Source organism: Equus asinus, chromosome 9 (genome assembly GCF_041296235.1).
Source record: "Equus asinus isolate D_3611 breed Donkey chromosome 9, EquAss-T2T_v2, whole genome shotgun sequence".
Taxonomy (NCBI): domain Eukaryota; kingdom Metazoa; phylum Chordata; class Mammalia; order Perissodactyla; family Equidae; genus Equus; species Equus asinus.
Window position 1 is genome coordinate 59,963,522 of NC_091798.1, and position 16,145 is coordinate 59,979,666.

General features: G+C 42.2%; 1 protein-coding gene across 1 annotated transcript; it reads left to right on the forward strand.

Moving 5' to 3' along the window:
• Positions 1 to 12,074, forward strand: CDO1 (cysteine dioxygenase type 1). Its single transcript, XM_014841707.3, has 5 exons — positions 1 to 724; positions 3,784 to 3,861; positions 5,637 to 5,791; positions 10,222 to 10,391; positions 11,330 to 12,074. Exons 1-5 carry the CDS (start codon positions 555 to 557, stop codon positions 11,357 to 11,359), a joined length of 603 nt encoding a protein of 200 aa, XP_014697193.2. The 5' UTR covers positions 1 to 554; the 3' UTR covers positions 11,360 to 12,074.
• Positions 12,075 to 16,145: the final 4,071 nt, after the last annotated feature.

The following is a 16,145-nucleotide window of genomic DNA, read 5'->3' on the forward strand; positions in this document are numbered from 1 at the left end:
AGAGCAGGAGCGGAGGGCGCGGGGAGAGCGGTTGGGATGGGCGGCCAAACTGTGCCCTGGTCGGGTGGTGGAGAGACTGCGCGCAGCCCCCTGCCAGCGCCGGGACACTCGAGGGCGGACTCCCGCGCGGGCTGCGGTGCTCGGGGAGCCGGGGCCGCGTGCGTGGGCCGTGCCCGCACGCTCTCGCGGCCTCCGCCTCCGTTCTCGGGTCGCTGGCCGCCTCTCCCCACCCTCCGAGGGATGTTGGTACATTCCCGCTGACTCCGAGAGCTTAAAAGGGCTCGGGAGGTTGAGCCCGGCGGATTTGGTCCTGATTTGTGTGCGCGGCGTGTCTCCTCCGCCCTTCCCCCCCACGCCAGCCCAGACCCTCCCCGCCGCCGGGGGAGTCTTGATATCTTGCCGAGGGTTTCTGTACGCTGTGGCGCTCTAGCGTTTAGGGGGTTGTGTGTGTCTAGCTGTCTAGCTCGCAACTAAGGCCCCACGCCCCCAGCTCTTCGGCTCGCTTAGCACCGCAGCCCAGCAGGGAGGAGCGCGCGCCGCCAGCTCCGCAAGGGATGGAGCAGACCGAGGTGCTAAAGCCACGGACCCTGGCCGATCTGATCCGCATCCTGCACCAGCTCTTCGCTGGCGAGGAGGTCAACGTGGAGGAGGTGCAGGCGGTGTTGGAAGCCTACGAGAGCGACCCCGCCGAGTGGGCAGTGTACGCCAAGTTCGACCAGTACAGGTGAGCGCGCGCTAGCCCCGCGCGCCGAGGACCCCGGGCGCCGACTTTGCCACCGAGTAGCGGGCGTTGGGGAGGGGTCCGGCCCAGGGAGCGCGGCCTGCGCTGCGCCCACCCTCCCGCTGCGCCCGAGCCTTTGACGCCCCGCGGCGCCGCGCCTCCTCGCCCGCGGGCGGCCGGGCCCGCGCTCCGCGCTTTGGCCCGAAGGTGGATCCTTGTGGCTTTGATGGCCGCTGGCCTGAGAGTGCAGCGGGCTCCCCGAGGGGAGGCCACTGCGCGGCTGCAAGCTTTTCTGTTCTGGTTGCGCCTGTCAGTCTCTCCGCCCCCACACCGCCGCTCGTCCCCTGCCCTCTGGAGCGATCGCTCGCCTCCGACGCGGAGATGCGAGGAGACCCGGGGGCCCGGACACACGCAGGGTCTACCCTTCCCGCCACCCTGAGGAAGCACAGGGGTGCTTCCAGGAGAGAGCGACATCAGCCATCCGGAGAAAGGGCTGAAGGTGGAGGACACTGTTCCCCGACCCCAGTTCTCCATCGCTTCGCCCTCGGTCGCCTGCAACCAGGCACCTGCCAACAGGCATTTTTGCTAATATAAAATACTTCTTGGGGTTGTGAGCTGCTGTTTTTCATTTTATACTGCTCCTCTCCCAAACCAATTTAACTTCCAGGACTGCGGGTTTATTTAAACCCACTATCAGGTTCGCGAATTAAACGACCGTTGCTTTTTCAGCCCCCAAGCCATAGGCTTTCTGTTATCCTCAGTTCTGAGGACCTGCAATGTACATTGAAGCTCGCTGCTTCCCAGATGTGCTTGAGTGTGATGCCCCGGTGGGCTGGGTCCTTTGCAGCCTCCGCGTAGTGATTAAGTAAAACTGAATCTCTCTACCAATCCTCTAGGAATAGAAGTAAAATTTAATCCCCCTGAAGGGTGAGAGGTTCTTTTCCGAAAGGCAGCCTGCGCCTCAGGTTTTGTGGTTGGCTGGGTTGAGGGTTGAGAGAAGGGGAGGCGCGGGGGGGGGGGGGGGGGGGGGGGGGGGGTGGGCGGAGAAGAAAGAGAAGATTGTTTTCCTTGGGAGCGGTTTGTTAGTCATCTCACCTAAACACACGCAGTGTGCTTGGTAAGGTTTTGTCGCCAAGGGCTGTTTCAACTGTATTTTAGGATTTGAAATTAAAAAGTGAAGCCTACTTAGGATCCCATTTTCCACTTACAAGTGACTCTAGGAAATTCTTTGGGTTCGTATCAGCTCAGTTTACGGTGAGGTCCTTCTGTGGTTGCCAATAAAGCTACTAGAGTCGAGTTTTTAATTTTGCCATTAACTCCACATCATTGAGGGCTTGTTATGGACCAGGTGCTCTTCCCAGCACTTTACACATGTGTTAACTCATTCACCTCACAACAGCTCTATGAGATAGGTACTGTTCTTACCCCTGTGTTATAGGTGAGGCATGGTAGGCAGTAAAAAGATTGAATTACCTGCACAAAGTCATACTTCTATCACGTAGTGGCCCCTGGATTCAAATTAGCATTGTTCCAGAGCCGGCACTCCAAACCACTACTAAACTTCCTGCAGACGTGGTGCCATAATAGTTTTCTTCTGTCTGAATATATTATTGACCAAGTGAAATTAATTAACCAGAAGCTAGGTTGTAAGAGCTCTTAATCTTTAGAACAAGGGCATTTCCAGGGGCCTTGAATACCTCTTGATTCACAAGCTTTAAACCATCTGAAATGCAACCAGTTGGACCTATTCCACAGGTGCCTGAGGCACAGCTGATTATGGATCCAGTCGTGGGTGGCCAGTTGGGGGAAGGGAGAGGAGGGAGATGGGAGATCAGAAATCAATTTGATAGTGTTTTTTGTGTGTAATAGATGTCCTAGCATTGTGAAGGATTCTGGTCTCTGACCTTGGGAAGGCCAGTGCAGAAGAACCAAGATAGACTATGTTCCAGTGTGGGCCACGCAGTAAATTCTCTGGAAGAAGCCCCAGAGAAGCAAGAGGGGTGACCCTAAGACTGAGGAAGGGAGAAGTAGGATCCTGGTGCAGGAACCGAGTTGACTGTGAATGAAAGGCACACAGCACAGCCCCTTAAGGGTAGAAAGGGCTGCAAAATCAGGATGACTGACATCTAAAAAGCGCTTACTAATCAACTCCTCAGTGACCCTGGTCTGCCCGCACTTGGCCTCCAGCCTGGAGGAGGAGAGGGGAGGAAAGGGCATATGGAACATAAGTGAACAGATGACCCTGTGAACAAACACTACCCCAAAAATGGGGTAAAGAGTCCTTTCCTTAATGATGACAGTCTAAATGAATGTCATAATTATCAAACTTTGCTAATTAAATGGCATCAATAGTACCACTTGAACCAATAGAAACATTAAAGTTGAATTTTTTTCCTAGTGGTATGGTTGTAGTTGTTTTGGTTTGGGTTTTTTTTTTTTTTTTTTTTGCCAGTTACCTGGCTTCTCACTCTGAAAGGTTTAGAGTGTTATTTACTTCCCTGATGTAGCTCGTCTGTTCTGGTACTTAGGTTAGCCCCTACCCTATTTGTGCAGGACTTTTCCTTAGGAGTACCTTTGAATGGGGTTTGTGTCTGGGCTATAGTAAAACTAAAGAGAATTCTAGAATAGCTATTTAGTGAAATCTTGTTTCTCAAGTTGTGGTTTCGCTAAAGGGAGGGGGAAAAACAAAACAGTAGTAACATTCTTGCCTGGAGCAGTAGTGCAGTTTGCAAATACCTTCTGTGAGAAGCTTTTATTCTTTTTATCAGTTTGAGGCTGTCATGTGGAGAATCATGTAATGTGCTTTCTTTTCCTGTTGCCTTTTCAATGCCATTAATTAAAACTGAACAGCTGTAAATCCAGTGATTCAAAATAGAGAAATGTCCAAAGTGAACTGTGACAAAATATTTTTCATTTGTGCTGAGTTTCTAATTAGAAAACCACAAAGTTGCTTAGAGGTAGAAATATGAACATTTGTAAATGAATGCTACTTGTGACACACTGATTTTTCTCAGTGCTTGTTTCCTCAACCAAATTCAAACTTCTGAATACATTCTTTTTAGGTATACCCGAAATCTTGTGGATCAAGGAAATGGAAAATTTAACCTAATGATTCTATGTTGGGGTGAAGGACATGGCAGGTAATACGACTATTCATTTGCAGATATTTATTAGAGTATCTATTCCAGCATATGAAAAGTACACTGCCAGCCTGGCAACAAGTTTTGTGAGCACTGACAAATCTCATTTTATAATTATTTGTTTACAATGTCCCCTAATCCCAACAGAAATTCTCATGGGAGGGGTTTAGGCATACCCCTGCATATCAAAAGAGTCCCCCAAAATAGGTAGTAAATCAAAGGAGATAACCAATTTAACTTAATCTCTATCTTTTATGGATTTAAGCTTTATATGGAATTATGCTAAAACTTGACCTTTGTGGTGCTTTGACGTATGTAAACAATTGTGAGACCAAAGACCAACACGTCCACATTTGAAGTTAGAAAAACAATTCACAAATTCAGAAAGTTTCCTTCAACTTCAAGTTAATTGTGTACTTTCTTTATATATAGGGTAAGGCAAGTTAAACTAATACCGATTCTTTGAGACTTGGTTCCTTAACTTATCCTTAGTTTACACATTTACCAGTCTTATTACCAATTGAGTATTGTTCTCTCTTTAAACAGATCCTTCTCAGTCTTTTGAGAATGGTGAAAACAGTAATCCAGACCCATGTTTGATGGGAGAAAGGAAACATGAATTTACAAGACTTTGGAAAGTTAGGTTTATAGAGTACATTTACTTAATCATATGGAATGGAGTTGTTTTCATTCATTCTCTCAATATTTTTTGAAAACAAATTATATGTCAAGAGTATGACTAGGCTCCATGGATTTAGGAAACAAGTTCTTATGATACATGTATGGGTTAATAGAATTTAACATATGAAATGAATGCCAATAATGTATACAGATTCGTATCTTTTAATCAGCCCTACAGCTAGTACTACTTAATAAACTTAAATACCATTTACTCTAAGATTACATGAATAAATCCTTTCCCCAAATCCAATTTACTTTCTCCCACCAATATGGAGAGGTTATCATAGGTAGGGTACTCTAAATCTATAAAATGCTGACATTATATATACTCTACTGTATAATTTTAGGGTAGTAACGCATACACATACCCTTTATTCCCCAAAGAAAGGAGAAAAGAGAATAAGTCTGGGAAAAAACTAAATGTTAAGTATGATGCAGTTATTATAGATGATTACCTTTATCCTTTCTAAAACTTCTCTAATGTAGTTTTATAATCAAATTCTAGCCCAGCTTAACTGAGTTATTAAAAGCTATATCTTTGGGGCCAGCCCAGTGGCGTAGTGGTTAAGTTCATGTGCTCTGCTTCAGTGGTGTGGGGTTCATGGGTTTGGATCCCGGGTGCAGACCCATACGCAGCTCATCCAGACATCTTGTGGTGGCACAGGATGTTATCTCAGTGACAGTCTTCCTCAAGCAAAGAAAGAGGAAGATTGGTAACATGTTACCTCCGGGCTAATCTTCCTCACCAAAAAAAGAAACTATGTCTTGAAGAAGATAAAAGGTTGCTGGTTTTGTGTTTGTTATCAAACTAGTATTACAGCAAGGTTTAAAAAAATTAACTGTTCTTTAGTAGGGGTATGTGGCAAAACTGTACCCATTATATGCATTGATATGGAAGATGGTTTTTTTTATTACTTTGCCCTGAACAATGTTGAATTATAAATTGATGACATATAAAAATCCAGCTGAAATAGATTTTGGCCTAGGAGATGTCCTTTTGACAGTGTGCAACTTTAAGCTCTGGGCAAATTGTTACTGTAGGTCTGGATCCTGGACTATCCACTGAGTTCAGTTGTCATTTTGTGTCTATATAGTAGTATCCATGATCACACCGACTCCCACTGCTTTCTGAAGATGCTACAGGGAAATCTAAAGGAGACATTATTTGCCTGGCCTGACAAAAAATCCAATGAGATGACCAAGAAGTCGGAAAGAATCTTGAGGGAAAACCAGTGTGCCTACATCAATGGTAACATCCAATACCTTTTTCTGAGGGCAAGTGGGAAAAACTTTGAACTCCCATCTGAAATATTGCTTTCTTACATGTGTGCAACAGAACTTGGATCGTGGAGTCATGATTTCAAATACTTGGGAAAGGACCTAAAAACAATGGGTTTTGTTTTTTAATGCTCTGCGTCTGGATTGGAATCATTTATTAAAAACATATACAGGTAGATTAGTGCCCACTGAAAAGTCATTTACCTGCCAAATCTTAGGACAGTTAGAATATGAATTTACATTAAGTAGAGTCTTTTAATAAAGGATTGAGGCCAAGTTGGAAATACTGGTCTTTGTGTTAGAAAATGTAAAGAAATGTTTTGTAAGTGATTAAGAATGCTAGCTAGTCCCTGTTTTTCTAAAATGCATACAGCATACTTAAAAGAGTATTCTCTAGGGAAACTTTGCAAAGCTTGTTATTTAGCAGTGATTTTTTAGATCTCTTACCAAGAATTCCTTCTTTCCCCTTAGTGGGATATGGGAGAGGCAAATGCTTTTCAGGAGAGGCAGTGATTCATGTCTGTATTCATAAAAGGGGTTATAGGGATAATCACTTTCCAAAAAGCTTGTTAAGACTTATTTTTTATTGCCATTTACAGATGAGATTGCCAACACGTAGGAACATTAAATAACTTGTCTAAGGTCACTTTTAAAAGCTTTTAAATGGCAGCCACGATTTGAACCCAAGCACTTTGACCCCAATGCCCGTAATCTTAATCAGGATGCTATCCCACTTATATAAAATAAGTTATTACAGAGATTTTTCTGGCAAAGCAGGTTTTTTGTTCTTCTAGCTTAAAGTCCAGTATTGGCCTTGATACTTGGCCTAAATTTGTTCATTAGTTTAAGATTGCAAGCCACTTACAAAGGTCAAATTGTATAGAAAAATTTTTCCCCCATTCATATAACACAAAGGTGTTAGTTTCTTGTATAGCAAGAAACTCGTATTTAAGGGAGGCTATATGTATAAGGCATACCAAAGTTCCAAGAACAGGTTTGCTGCCTCTGTCACTTACTATAAAGCCAAAAGCCTTTCAGAATAATTACTTCCATCTAGAGTCACAGCGTCTTTGTGAAACTAGATCAGATCTTGAAGAATAGGTAAGCTTTTTTCAAGGGTCTTCAATACAAAAGCCTATAGGAGCCAAGCAGGTAAGGTAAGTGAGTGATACAGGCTGACAGTAAGGCTAGGAGAACTGGTATGTGCAAGCCACACTGTCTCAGAGGACAACAATGGCCACCCAGCTCCAGAAAGATCATCCTGATTTCTTTTTCTGTAGAAGAGAGAAATTCCGATTTTTATGGGAAATTTTGCCAGTCAGTAAAATATGGGGTAGGATAAGATAAATATTTCTGTGGACTAATTACCCATATGATCGGAACCCACAAATTTTCAACGTTTGATTTTTATAGATGCAGGAATAGGAGTGCAGATGGATAGTGATCAGTGGGAAGGATGTTTCAAGTATAGAGAAGAGCATGAGTGAAGAAGGTACAATCATTGCAAAGAATGAAAACTATTCAGGAATGACCTAGCTGGAGGGAAGAAGGAAAAATGGGCTTGAACAGAAGTAGTGGAAGGGAAAGTGAGATCAGGTCCTGGACCTCCAAGACCAGCTTAAAGTAAGAGTTTGCTTTGGTCAACAGAATTTTATTTGGGAATATCTTGATCAATTCAATAGCAGTGTGCAAGATAGGGTAGAGGAAACGGAGAGTGGGGGTGAGGAGACCAAGTTACCTACTGTAATAGGCAGAAGGTAAACATGGACTAGACCAAACTGCCATCCATTAGTATCACCAAGAAAGATCTAATACTACTGTGACAGAGAGTACACCATGGGCGTAAAGGAAAGGAGGCAAAAAACAAAATAATAATAATGCTGGGATTATTAACAATAGGGATCAGACATGAGCCTCAGGGGCTTCTGTAAAGGATGGGTGACTAGTTTTTGCAGGGTCTTTGCTTGCAGGATTGTCCAAGATGCATTGGGTGGTGTATGTACTTGCAACTGGAGAAACAAGTAATTGTATAAAGGGCAATCAGTTCTTAAGAATATTGAACTTTCATTCAAGATTGTGCATAAGCCAATATATTATGAAAGCAATAAACTATAGAATTAAAGAGTTTGCAGATCTGAGAATTAGGCCCCATTTTTAGAAATGAGGGAAACTGAAGATCCTAGAAATGGTGAGTTGTTCAAAGGTAATCTGGCTAGCTACTCTAGCTGAGAGTAGAAACTAAGTCTTCTGCTTCTAGGCTTTGCTCTTCTTTATCATGCAAGCTCATGGAGCTAGATCAAAGCATTAAGCCAAATTAGGTGCCTGCGTTAACTACACTAATTACAATGAGTTCCTTAATTAGTCCTCAAACTCTCTCCTAACTGCATAAATTTCTTCTCAACATATTTTTTTAAATCCAGTATTTTGTCTTTATTTACTTTAATCTTGAAGACATCTCCCCCAGGGCATTTTGACCTGCTTCAGTGTGGATTGGTTGATCTCTAAGCCGGGGCTCGGGCTCGGCTGTCATCCTGGAGTCCCCTCACATCATCCAGGCTTTCCCTTTGCTCTCTCCTGTTACTGATCCCCTAGTTTCCTGATCTCGTGTCTGCTTCATTCTTGGTCCATGCACTTGTTTTGGTTGAGCATATCCTCCAATGGCTCTATGAGAAAGGGTTCATGGAAAGTAAATTTTTGAGACCTCATATATCTAAAAAGTTCTATATTCAATCCTTGTCACATGATTGGTAATTTAGCTGGATATGGAATTATGACCTGGCAATCATCTTCTCTCAGAGCTATGAAGTAATCCCTTGTCTTTTAGTTTCCAGTCTTGTTGAGAGTTTGGTGCCATTTGATTCTTGAATCTTTCTATGAAGGCTAGTTTTTCTTTCTAGAAACTTTCGAGATCTTCTGATATCTTTTCTCTGTCCCCAGTATTAGAGTGATGTACCTTGTTTCATGACTCTCATTGTGCTGGGGACTCAGTGGGTTCTTTGAGTCTGGAAATTCATGTCCTTCCACTCAAGAAAATATTCTCAAGTTATTTCCTTGATTTTTTTTTTTTTGGATCTATTTCTGAAACTTATGTTGCTTAGATATTAAACTTCCTGAACTAGTCCTATAAATTTTTAATCTTTCCTATTTTCTGTCTTTGTCCTTTTATTCTTGAATCTTCCTCAGTTTTTCTTCCAAACTTTCTATTCATATTTTATTTCTGATATCCCCCTTTTTATTTCTAGAAAGTCTTATTTGCTGGTTCTTTTTATAGTAGTTTGTCTTATCTCTCTGAGGATATTAATAAGGTTATTTTTAGTTTTCTCCTGAGTAGTTTCTATTTCAAGTTGCTTTTTTTCAGGTTGCACTGGTTTCTGTCTTTCATACGAGAGGCCTTGCTCAAATATCTGGTGGCCTTGGCTGTGTGCTAATATTTAAAAACCAGGGACAAAAAAGTTAATTGGTAGCTCTGAACTCGTGGATGGTGTTTGTCAACTGGACTTCACTCTAGGATAATTTGGCAGAGCTTTTTCTTTGAGGGACAACCAATGGCAATCCGATCGGATTCCCTGAGAAGCTGATTCTCATCTCCTGCCTGGAGAAAAAATTCCTGTCTTGCAACGTTTTAGCTGTGAGGTGGTGAAGAAAGCAGGGATCCTACCATTTGATGTGTAAATTTTCGCATAAGTCACCTGTTTTTCACCTGGCATTCACCAATCCTGAGTTCATCTTTTATACTCTTTCTAGAGAGTAGATTTAAGAATTCTTCAGGGGGAAGGAGTAGAAGTGGTGAAAGGGATTTGAGACTCTACTTAAATAAGCTTCCACCCAGTTCTTGTATTTTTTTTTTATTTGAGTTCATAATAGTTTACATCATTGTGAAATTTCAGTTGTACATTATTTCTTGTCTGCTACCACATAAGTGCTCCCCTTCACCCCCTGTGCCCACCCCCAAACCCCCTTCCCCTGGTAACCACCGCAGTTCTTGTATTCTCAGCCGCATCTTCACCCTCATTTCCAGAAGCACCTGTGCTGCCAATTCCTGAGCTGTTGGGAGTTTTACGACATAAATCAGGCAGTCCCATGGGAGCTGAGGATTTAGCTTTCTCTCCTCTGAGAAGCCATCCATCTACTTTCAAACTTTCAAATTTTTATTAATATTTTCTCTTTTCCCATTATCTTTGTACGGTGATGCCTTTTTTATTCTTTTACTGCAATTGTAGAGGATTTTCAGGAAAGAGTAGAGTGCACATAGCTTACAGTCTTTAATTGGAAGTTCAATTCTAACTAATTTCTATTCCTATGTATAAAAGTGATTTGTCATCTTAGGTGATTGACAAACTTTTTACCTGCAGCTGTCGTCTAAGCTCCTTCATCTGTCCCTCCTTCTTGGATATTGTTTAGATTCCATTGGCTTACATCGAGTAGAGAACACTAGCCACACAGAACCTGCTGTGAGTCTTCACTTGTACAGTCCGCCCTTTGATACATGCCATGCCTTTGATCAAAGAACAGGACATAAAAACAAAGTCACCATGACATTCCATAGCAAATTTGGAGTCAGGACTGCATTTGTAAGTATCATTTCTCTCTCCTAGGTTTCAGTACTTTGTGGGTTGGTAACATTACTGTATGCATTGCTTTTTTTATTCTAGATATTATTTGAATATCTTGTTTTAAGGATTCTTGAATTGAAGAATGAGATGAAACTTAACTTGGAGGAAAGGCCCCTTATATCCTAATTCTTTTAACTTTGGAAACCATATTTTCAATTTATAAAGCAACTTGAATTAGATGCGAAGAATTGTGTATTGAGAAACTTCAAAATGTATTCCTAAAGAAAATGGTTTTTTTCATTTATTAGAGAAATAAGAGTGAAAACTATATTATTTGATGTAAGCACTGTTGCTGTGACTGAGTGTTCATAGGTCTAACCCGCTGGGACAACACAAATAACTTGCCTAGTTAACCTTTGCAAAGTTGAGACCCTTTTCTGATGATATAAATAAAAAAAACTTGCCTGTTTTGATGGCCAAGTTGCTTTTTCTTTGAGTAGTGATGCTATTTAGACCACAAATAAATGAGAGTAGACTATAGTATGGTCCCCCTTGAGGAACACCTGTTTCTGCCTTAAAATAATAAGGCAACCAACAGTAATATGGTATGGCAGTCTTCCATCTCTGGTGAAATAAATTGGCCATTTAGTGGGATGGTCTTTAATTAGCAGTTGGAATGTCCAGAAATAGACAATGCATGAAAACAGAGCCTGAAAACCATCCTCGTGAATCATCAAGTACAGCCTTTGAGAGAAGCTGGGGCAGAATTTTCTGACGTGACTGCCCTGCTTTGTTTTCTGCATTCCGATCCCCAAGAGATACTCTTATCACAGCAACGAGACCACAGGGCTCCAGTGCCATAGCTGAGTTTTCATTCACTGCTGGAAAAGCAGGACTGCTTAAAACAAGCTGAAATGTCTCGTGTAAAGATTCTTACACACCTTTCTTTCTTTCAGACAACTTCTGGATCTCTGGAGAACAACTAAGGAGCGAGCACCAGACCCTCTGAGGTTTTACTTTAAGGTCCACTGAAAGCTTTGCCTTGGACAGGAAGGCCTCTCACCATTTGCTGCCCAGTAATATACTTTATAAAGCCAATACTTAGATCTACTGTAAGGCAGATGCTAACTATAAGGCATTAAGTAAGCAAATAGTGCCCTGAGCTACTGCAGGAGAAAAATCCCACTATAGAAAAAGAAGGCTCATGATTTTAAAGGCCAAATCAAGTACTCTCCTGGTTTCATCCTCTAAATCCATTGGAACCCTCCTGGGAAAGTCAGTGAAGGTTTTTATAGCTTTTGGAAACACTTTGGCCTCTGAACTGTAATTAGCAATAAATAAAAACAGGAAACCACAGACATCTGATGCCCACCTTGTTACTTGGAGGACTAAATGTGGATGTCCTTAATATACTTTGTATGTTCTAGTATTTGAAGAGAATTTTTTGAATCTGGATTTTATTTTTTCAATCTTATTTTACAAATTCCTGTTCTATAAATCATAGGGTATTGTAGATAGAGAAACTTAAGGTACTTTGCCATTTGGTAGTGAAATGAAGGGCAGAGGATTTAGAAAAGTACCCAAGCCCACAACAAACCAGAAACACAAACTCATGTCAGTGTGTCCAGTGGTCATGGTCAAAGACTTTGTACTGCTACAAAAATTGCCAAGTAATTTTAATAAAATTGGATTTGAACACAATTGGAAGTTGGCTTTCTCTTTCACATGATGAGAATTTCATATAATTCTTGGTTCCTTAGATTTAAGTAGACTGCCACAAGTACTACAAAAGATGCTTTTATGATATAAGAATATGAGAGGGCCAAAAAAGGCATTCAAAAGCAGCTTACCTTTTTAGGCTTTACATGTGTTCACTAATTGGCCACAGATACCAACCTGAGGGCCTCTGGCCCTAATGCAGCTCATAGACTGAATGAAGTTTGCCTGGAAATTATATCTGGGTCTGTATGCGTTCAATGTGAATTGGTTTTCAACATTTAAAATCTGGAGATTTCATAGAAGGTATAGAGTTCCAGCTTCTTGAAAATTTGAAGTATCTGGCAACATTGGACCTGCCTTGCATTTTCATTGACATCCGTTGGCTAGGCTAGGATCTGCCCTTAGATGGGGCCACCCCTCCAATCTACAGCGGTCCCAACCTGCCTGTTTCCCTTATTTCTGTTTTCCTGCACAGCCCACATGCATTTGAGTTTGCTGCCCCTACTTGAGCCAATTTTCTTAGGAATATCTGTCATAACCTTGGAGTTTATCATCTCTGGAAATTTAGAAAGTAAAGTCCTTTGAAGATAGTTTCTAAATAGGTCATTGATTATGTTCTTTACACTATCTCATAGAATTATTTACATTTTAGCTTCCTCTCATTTTGAGAAGGATGTTAACATTTATTGAGTGCTTACTACACACTATGTATTGTAAGTTGTTTAGCTGTACTAACAAACTTAATTCCATAAGACTTCCTAGGAATTAATACTGTAAAGTTTTTCTACTGGTGCTGTAGTACATTACTACAAACATGGTTGCTTAAAGCAGCACAAATTTATTTCCCTCAGCTCTGTGGCTCAGAAGTCTGACGTTTTCACAGCACTAAAATCACGATGTCAGCACGGCTGCATTCCCTTCTGTAGGTTCTAGGTAGGATCTGTTTTCTTGGGGGTTTTTTCCAGCTTCTGGGGACTGCCAGCATTCTTTGGCTCAGGATCCCCTTCCTCCATCTTCTAAGCTTGCAATGGCAGGTTTAGTCCTACATCTCAGCATTCTATCCTACTCTCTCCCTTTTCTACTTTGAGGGACTCTCATGATGAGATAACATCTCCGTCTCTGGATTATACCCTCAGTCATGTCTGTAAAGTCTCCTTTGCCCTGTAAAGTAATATGTTCCTAGGTTCTGAGGATTAGGGTGTGAATGTCTTTGGGTGTTATTCTCCCTGCCACAGTCTGCCCTTTTGCCCCCCAAAGAGCCATGTCCATCCCACATGCAAGGTAGATTCACTCCATCCCAAGATCCCCAAAGTCTCATCCCATCACAATGTCAACTGAAAGTCCAAAATTCTAAATCTTGTCTACTCAAAAGTTCCAAATCTCTTTTAAATCAGGTATGTGTAAGGCTCTTAAAATCCATCCCGGGACGCAATACTTCTCTTATTAAGCATGGTTTAGGAACTTCCCAAAAGTTACCCAGCCAGGATTTTACAGAGCTAGGATCTGATCCCATATAAAGTCATTCTCTTTATACTCAGGCCTTTCAGGGTAGAAGAAACCTGGGCCCCTTCCAATTTTTGTGCTTCCTGTTATATTTCTTTTAAAGTATAGTATATTTAAATGTTTAGTAGCACTTTTAACACACAAATGGGTAATACCCTATGTGTGACAAGTAACGGCAAAATCTAAGTTTGAGGATCCTTGTGAATGTGAGGCTCGGCCTACGCAGCCGCTCTGGCTGTCCTGCCCACCCTGACCTCAGTGATTGGCCCTGTTCTCCACCACCCATGACAGTGTTCACAAGGGAGCAGACATGCTTCTCAAGAAGCTCAACATACCCTTGGGTCGATGAGGTGTTTACACACATGGCAAGGCGGTCAAGCCATCAAGGGCTCAAATGGATTATGTAGGAGGGAGAAGGAACATTGAGGGCTGGAATCATGCTTGTTGCTAAAGGATGAATGGGAGATAAAAGAAGAGAGAAGGACCTAAGTCTAGAAGAAGAGATGAATAAACCCCACGTATGAGGAGAAAGCGAGAGGCAGGGCTGGCGGTAGGCCCACACACCGTCTTACGACTTGGTACCTCCCATCTCACCTACGGTTCGAGCTTCTACACTTGCTGTTCCCTCAGCCTGAAATGCCTCTGTCCAAGTGCTTTACATGGCTGGCTCTTCTTGCCCTTCAGATGTCAGCTCAAAGGCCATCTCCCTAGAAAGGAATTCCCAAACCATCTGTCTAAAAGCAAAATCTCCAGGCACTCTCTATTCAGTTTCACGGAAGCACTTACAGTTCTCTGAAAAGTGTCATTTCTTTTTCCTCTCCTTTATCATCTAAATCCTACCAATAGGATCCAAGCCCCATAAGGAAAGAGACATTGTTTCATTCACTGCTGTATCCTGAGCATGAAACCATACCTGATACATAGGAGGTGCTCAATAAACCCTTATGAAATGAATGGAAAAAACCCTCAATCTCCTTACATAATAATTTTGTGTTAATGTACCCTGATGCTATGGTCTTTTCTATGTGCCACCAAATCAGTCCTGCCGTGTTATTTTTATCAAGTATGGAAATTCTAAGGATCATTTTTTTAAACCACAACTTCTTTCATAAGGCCTGTGTCAGGGCTTATCTTTTGGTGTGGGTTTGTTAATCACGTACTTAGACAAACACTGACGAATGAAGGGCTTTTATGTGTGTTTCACGGGGGAAAACAGCATTAATTTTCCCACTTTGCAAATGTGCTTGGCCTTTATTTCCCAACTCACAGACCACTTTGAAAAATCTCTGAATGCTAAAGAACTTCTCTGCAGAAAGGCTAGCACACAAGAAATTTGCATACAATTTCAGAAAAGATTCCTGGACCATCTGAAGGTCCCTAGGGGCCCCCATTAAAGAATTCTGCCCTATGTGAGTTTGGACAGATTTTTGGAACCCCTCTTTCTGCTCTAAGAGGTGAAACTAGGAAACAAGCTGCATAGGCTTTAAGTCAGTACAATAAAATGCACACTGTACTACGAGGCAGCCATGCAGGCCATCTCCAGCCTGTGTCAAAGTGACCTTGCAACCCTATACATCATGATGGAAGATGCCAGCGGGACAGATCCATAACAGGAAAAGATAAAAGGGTACCTCAGTCTCACATGTCTCAGCTGCATTTCTTAGAGATTGAGAGAATAATTAACAACCCTGGTCCTTGCCTCCCTCCACACGTAGATAACGTCAGCATCTCTGAACTTGTTTGATGTATAGCCAAGGGGTTCTTGTTTATGTTTCCCTCAATGTATAATCTGGAGAAAAGCCCAGATGTATTCCATCTCTTTTTTGAAAATCTAGTCGTAAGTTTGTTTTCTTTTCCTCTTCCCTGCACGTACACTGTTATGTGAAGGAGATATAAGCTGCGCTTAAAGTCACGCACCCCGGAGCAGTTCCATCAGAGCGCTCTGCTGAACTGTTTCCCAGGGTTCAAACTCCCCACACTGATTATTGAATAAACGCCTTCACTAATATCACCTAGACTCTATTTCAGTCAACATGAGCCGTGGCATGTGGGGAGTTATGGCTGTTTCACTTCATTTTCTGCGATAGGCGGGCACTAGCAAGCTGGGCTACCAGTTAACCTTTTAAAAGTTACAATGAGTTTTCTAGGAAACACCAGAGGCTGGTGCTACCTTGTCTAGGCACGTCCACACGCGTTTCACAAGATCTGTTCTCTCTGTCTGTAAAGACATGAAAGACATTTCAGACTTTCACTACTTTATTTATCCAGTTGATGAATGTTTTCGTTAAAAAGTGTGTGTGGAATGAGGCTGCCCCACGGCTGAGTGGTTAAGTTCGTGTGCTCTGCTTCGGCGGCCCAGGGTTTCGCAGGTTCGAATCCTGGGCACGGACATGGCACCACTCATCTAAGCCATGCTGAGGCAGCATCACACATACCACAACTAGCAGAACCCACAACTAAAAATATACAACTATGTACTGGGGGGGCTTTGGAAAGAAAAAGAAAAAAATAATATCTTAAAAAAAAAAGTGTATGTGGGTAGTGAAATAA

Bases quoted from the DNA above. Each gene is read 5' to 3' on its own strand.
- CDO1 (XM_014841707.3), top strand. From the start codon at position 555: ATGGAGCAGACCGAGGTGCTAAAGCCACGGACCCTGGCCGATCTGATC. The intron at 3,862-5,636 runs GTAATACGACTA...GTGTCTATATAG, and splicing joins TGGGGTGAAGGACATGGCAG to TAGTATCCATGATCACACCG. The intron at 5,792-10,221 runs GTAACATCCAAT...GATATTGTTTAG, and splicing joins CCAGTGTGCCTACATCAATG to ATTCCATTGGCTTACATCGA.